This window comes from Nestor notabilis, unplaced genomic scaffold (genome assembly GCF_000696875.1).
Source record: "Nestor notabilis isolate BGI_N333 unplaced genomic scaffold, ASM69687v1 scaffold11864, whole genome shotgun sequence".
Taxonomy (NCBI): Eukaryota; Metazoa; Chordata; class Aves; order Psittaciformes; family Psittacidae; genus Nestor; species Nestor notabilis.
In genome coordinates, this window is record NW_009925248.1 from 14,688 (window position 1) to 18,154 (window position 3,467).

A 3,467-nucleotide genomic window follows, 5' to 3' on the forward strand; every position below is an offset into this window, starting at 1 on the left:
TGGCAGTGTTCAAGGCCAGGCTGGACACAGGGACAGAGCCTTGGGTGACACGGTCTAGTGTGAGGTGTCCCTGCCCATGGCAGGGTGTTAGAACTGGATGATCTTAAGGTCCTTTCAAACCCAAACCATTCCGTGACTCTATGACAAGACAGAGTCTTCACCTCCCAGCACCCGGACAGTGCAGCTGCACTGGGTGAAGATCCCAGCAAGCAGAGGGACCAGCTGCATTTATCCATGGATGAAAGGAAAACCCACATCCCCTGCAGAGCAGGACCCGCGGCTGCTCTCCCACCTCTCCCTTCTCGTTGCGGATGAGCCGGTTGAACTCCTTCCCCTCCAGGCACAAGAAGTCCTCCCCTGGCAGCAGGATGCCACACTTGGTGGCAATGGCACGGGCAGTGTTGATGTTGTCCCCAGTGACCATCCGGACAGTGATGCCGGCACGCTGGCACTTCAGGATGGCATCTGGCACCTGCAGGCACAAGGACAGATGGGGCTGGATGCTCAGGGTATCCCAGGAAACAGGCAGCTCCTCTCCCATTCTCCATCAAAGGATCTGGAAAGGGCTCAGCTCAGTGCTCACACTGGGGATGAGACGCTGAACCAACATATCCCCCTCCTGTGCCAGCACAAGCTTCAAGGGAAAGCCACCAGGGACTGGAGAAGACGCTTGCCCTGCTCATGGCTGCTCCCAGCCTCATGTGCGTGTCCAGAGCAGCTCCTCCAGCACAGACACCACGAGAACTTCCAGCCCCAGTCCCAAGGGGAAGGCAAGCTCGCTGCCTACCCCCGTCACACCACAGCGCTGGGTGCCAGGGCTCAGCCAGGCGATCCATCAAAACAGGGGCACTTCAGCCACCCTGCTCCAGCAGCACTAATGGGTTTAGCTATTACAGAGCGGTGGGGGAAGAGGATGTTAGTGAGAAATTAGCAAATTGAATCAGTGGCCTCCAGAGCTGGTGCAGACGGGGCATCTGTAATGCAATTCCCAGCCCCAGATACTTGAACATCTAATCAGGAAAGATGCAAGTAAGGCGGGAGCATAGGGGCATGCTCCAAAATGTAATCAGGAGGCAGGTATTGGAGGGCTTATTGCATTAGTCCAGCTGCCTGCCCCGGTAGAGGCAGAGCTGTGAGGGAGGCACCAGCTGCATCAGCCCTGCCCCTCTCCAAAATCCCCATCACCCCTGCACGGTGTCTCTCTGCATGTAGAACCAGCCTGGCTTGTGCACAGACCCCTGTTAGCAACTGGGGGCAAAGTCTGAGCAGAAACACCCTGTCACCAAGTCATTCTGTCCAGGTAGGGGAGAGAAACGCCTGCAGGATGGAGCTGGTAGCGTGGGCTACTTCAGAGATGGATCTAAAGGAGCTGCCTGTGCTTTCCTAAGGGAAAGGGGCTCCTGGCCCAGGCCTGGAGGACAGCCAGGGCAGAGCTGGGGTCGGTACCTCTGGCCGCACAGGGTCCTCTATCCCCACCACTGCAATGCAGGTGAGGTCGGACAGGATCTCGTTCTCGCTGTCCCAGTCGGGCTCGGTGTCGGCAGGGAAGTCCCGGAACGCCAGGCAGATGGTGCGCAGCCCGTGGCAGGCCATGGGCTCAATCACCTTCTTCACCATCTCATCCCGGTCCTTCACCTTGAACACCCGGGGGTCACCGTTCTTGTCCAGGATCTTGGTGCACCTAATGCAGGACCGGGATGGAGGGTGAGCAATGAGCACACGCTGCCAGCATCTGCTGCCCCGGTCACCCAGGTTCCCCATCCCTTTACCCACAGCTCCCTACACCTTTATCAAAGTCACCCTAAAAGAGTTAAACACATTGCACAGCAGCACCTCCCTGCTCCAGAACTGGGCACCCTTCACCCTGCAGCCCCCCCAAACAGCTCCACGGTGCATCTAAGCCTAAAGCCCATGGGATAGGGAGAGGACCAGTGTGATGAAGGAGGTCGGTTACTTGCGGAGGATGATCTCGGAGGCTCCTTTGCTGTACATGCGGAAGCCACCGTTGCCGTTCTTCAGGACTGTGCTCATGGACTTGCGCACCGAGTTGAAGGTGTAGACCTTGTAGAGCTTCTCCTCTGGCACCTCGTTCCGCACAGCCTGGTAATCCTGCTTCAGGTCCAGCACGAAACCCAGCAGGGCACACTCAGTCTTGTTCCCCACCTGCCGGGGTAGCCCCCCTTCCTTCTCGGGTGGCTGAAGAGGAGAAAGGAAAGGAAAGGCAATGCCAAGCCTGGGTACGGCAGGATGGGAGCTGCAGGGATGGCCCGCGATGGGAAGAGCAGCACTCAAGGTTGTGGTTCTCCAACTCACCAGGATCTTGGAGGTGTAGGCTGAGTTGATGGCGACACCGTTCACAATGAGGTCCAAGATTTTGGGCAGGATGGCTTCGGGGTCGGGGATCTGGCGGTAGTGGGTGTCCCCCACATAGGCCTGCACCACTGTCATGCGGTTCATGGTGAGCGTGCCTGTCTTGTCCGAGCAGATGGCGGTGGCATTGCCCATGGTCTCGCATGCATCCAAGTGTCTCACCAGGTTGTTGTCCTTCATCATTTTCTGCAACAGGCACCACGACCAGGAAGGTCAAAGCCAAAAGCCTGAATTCCCTCGTCATACCCATGGTGACCCCACTGCACCGTGGCCTCACCTTCACAGAGTAGGCCAGAGAGATGGTAACTGCCAGAGGGAGCCCTTCGGGTACAGCCACCACCAACACGGTGACACCGATGATGAAGAACTTGACGAAGTACTGGATGTAAATGGGGGTGCACTCTGCCAGCCAGGGCCGCCGCTGCACCCCAAACGTGTTGATCACAAAGTACAGCACCAAGATGATGACCGTGATGGCTGACATGATGAGCCCTGGCGAAAGAAGAGGCAGAGCAGCAGGTGAGGGGATGCAGGGCAAGGGGACAGCAAGGGGACAGCTCATGGACGGCCACTCACCTGCCTTCCCGATCTGGACTGCCAGGCGCGTGAGCTTCCCTTGCAGCACAGACTTCTCCTTCTTAGGCACCTTCACCTTCTTCTTCTCCTTCTCCTCATTTTCCACCCCTTCCTGGCTCTTCAGGGGCTGGATCTCTAAGGCCACACCATCCTGAGTTTTAGCTACAGCCCAGGGTAAAACAGGACACCACGTGTGAATAGGAGAGAGACCAGGAAAACCTCTGGGACACCACTGAGAAAGATGGTGGTGAGAGAGAGAAAACCCAGAACAAGAGCCATTCCCGACGACACACGCATCCGAGCACATGGAAACCTCCTTTCCCGGGGCCCTGCCACCTCCCTATGGGGCAGTTTTCTGTTATCTACCCCAGCCCTATGGATAAAGGATCCTCAGAGCTGACACTCGCACCGGTCACACCTCTAAAGCAGCACTGCAAGAAACCCCTGGCCGGGGTCTGGGGTGGAGGCAGGTCTCTTCTAGCCTCCCCTGTGGCTGCTTTGCACCCCGCAGCAGACGGGGA

At 57.7% G+C, this 3,467-nt stretch overlaps 1 protein-coding gene across 2 annotated transcripts in view; it reads right to left on the reverse strand.

Annotated features, from left to right (window-relative positions):
- Window positions 1-3,467, reverse strand: part of LOC104404524 (plasma membrane calcium-transporting ATPase 4-like) — a 24,884-nt gene that overhangs the window by 11,885 nt on the left and 9,532 nt on the right. For both annotated transcript variants that reach the window (XM_010012972.1, XM_010012973.1), the window contains exons 7-12: window positions 2,947-3,108; window positions 2,648-2,862; window positions 2,314-2,556; window positions 1,955-2,196; window positions 1,447-1,681; window positions 293-472 (exon numbers count right to left, since the gene is read on the reverse strand). In XM_010012972.1, coding sequence (XP_010011274.1) covers window positions 293-472; window positions 1,447-1,681; window positions 1,955-2,196; window positions 2,314-2,556; window positions 2,648-2,862; window positions 2,947-3,108 — 1,277 coding nt within the window. The remainder of the gene's footprint in view (window positions 1-292; window positions 473-1,446; window positions 1,682-1,954; window positions 2,197-2,313; window positions 2,557-2,647; window positions 2,863-2,946; window positions 3,109-3,467) is intronic.